This window comes from Macroventuria anomochaeta (genome assembly GCF_010093625.1).
Source record: "Macroventuria anomochaeta strain CBS 525.71 unplaced genomic scaffold BU25scaffold_32, whole genome shotgun sequence".
NCBI lineage: Eukaryota > Fungi > Ascomycota > Dothideomycetes > Pleosporales > Didymellaceae > Macroventuria > Macroventuria anomochaeta.
In genome coordinates, this window is record NW_022985393.1 from 376,923 (window position 1) to 378,542 (window position 1,620).

The 1,620-nt window shown below is 47.0% G+C and overlaps 1 protein-coding gene across 1 annotated transcript; it reads right to left on the reverse strand.

Moving 5' to 3' along the window:
* Positions 1–127: 127 nt before the first annotated feature.
* Positions 128–292, reverse strand: BU25DRAFT_348612 (uncharacterized protein; the record flags this gene model as incomplete). Its single annotated transcript, XM_033703208.1, has 1 exon — positions 128–292. A coding segment is annotated over one exon (165 nt), but the record flags the coding sequence as incomplete, so codon positions are not given.
* Positions 293–1,620: the final 1,328 nt, after the last annotated feature.

The following is a 1,620-nucleotide window of genomic DNA, read 5'->3' on the forward strand; positions in this document are numbered from 1 at the left end:
GTGTGCGTAAGTTTTTTGTGAGGAGATATACTTTATCCCCCTTCTTTAGCTGAGGTGCCGTTTTTCTTTTCTGGTTGACATATGAGATTGCTCGTGTCTGAGCCTTGGTGATGTTCTCAAGCGATTTTTGGTGTACTTTCTTCAGTGCCTCGACTGAGGATATTGCTGATTCCGTTTGGATATTACTGTCAAGAGATCTGGTAAAGAGATTTGGATGTCGTCCGTGATTCGCAAAGAACGGCATCGTGCCTGTTGCTTCCGATAGCTTGTTGTTGTATGCAATCTGTGCCATAGGTAACAGTGAAACCCAGTTGTCTTGCTGCTGGTTACTGTATATCCGTAGGTATGTTTCCATAGTCTGATTTGTTCTTTCAGTCTGTCTGTCCGTTTGTGGATGATAGGCGGTAGAAAGCTTCTTCTTGGTACCAATAGCTGCGAGTAGCGTGGTCCAATAGTTTGACGTGAAGAGCTTATCTCTGTCGCTGATGATTGATTCTGGTATGCCGTGATATCGAATTACTCTGTCCAGGAACACGCGTGCGAGCTGCTCTGCCGTGTAGCTGTGTCGAAACGGTATCATCTCGGCGGCTTTTGTAAATCTGTCCACTACGACAAAAATTGAGTCGTAGGCGTATCCTGTGACAGGGTCCTTGGAGATTGGTAGCTGTGTGACGAAGTCCATCGTGATGTTTGTCCATGGTGCTGCAGGCGGTTCCATTGCTTGCATTTCTCCATACTTGGTGTGCGTGCTGTGTTTGTTCTGTTGACAATCAACACAGTTCTTAATATACTTGGTGACCTTGTCTTTCATGTTCTCGAACTCATAGTGCCGTCTGATGAGTTCCATCGTCCGCGTGATTCCAGGGTGTCCGTGGAGTGGGTCATCGTGATGACTCGCTATAACTTCCTCTTGAAGTTCTTCTGGTACGTGCAACGGTATGCGCCGTTCGTTCTGAACTTGCATCGTGTTATTGAGCTGCTGTGATGGTCCTAAAGACCCATCCTTATTGATTCCGAGAATGGCTGATTCGTTAATCGTCTTTGATCCTGCAAGATCATGTCGTCTACTGAGTGCGTCGGCTCTACCGTTGTCCTTTCCTGGTGTGTAGAGGATCTTGAACTTGTACTGTCCGAGTGTCTCAGACCATCGAACTTGTCGTCGGTTCAATACCTTGGTTGTCGTAAAGTGTACCAGGTTCTTGTGGTCGGTGTATATCGTGAGCTCCGAACAGCTTTCAGCGTATACTCTCCAATGTTCCAGGGCAGATACAATTGCAAGAAGTTCCTTGTCATGTACATCGTATCTTTCTTCTGGTCCTGAGAACTTGCGTGAGTAGTAGGCGATAGGGTGCCATTGTCCATCTCGTTCTTGTGTAATGCATGCTCCTAGCGCCAAATCTGAGGCATCTGTCTCCATTCTAAGAGGCTCATTGCTCCTGAATGTAACCAACGTGGGTGGTTCGATGCATGCTGTCTTGAGTGACTCAAACGCATCATCCTGCTCTTGTTCCCACTTGAATGGTGTGTCCTTCCGCGTAAGCTTTGTGAGCGGCAAGGCCTTGAGTGAGTAATCCTTGATGAAGCGTCGGTTGAAGTTGACAAACCCAAGGAACTCCTGTA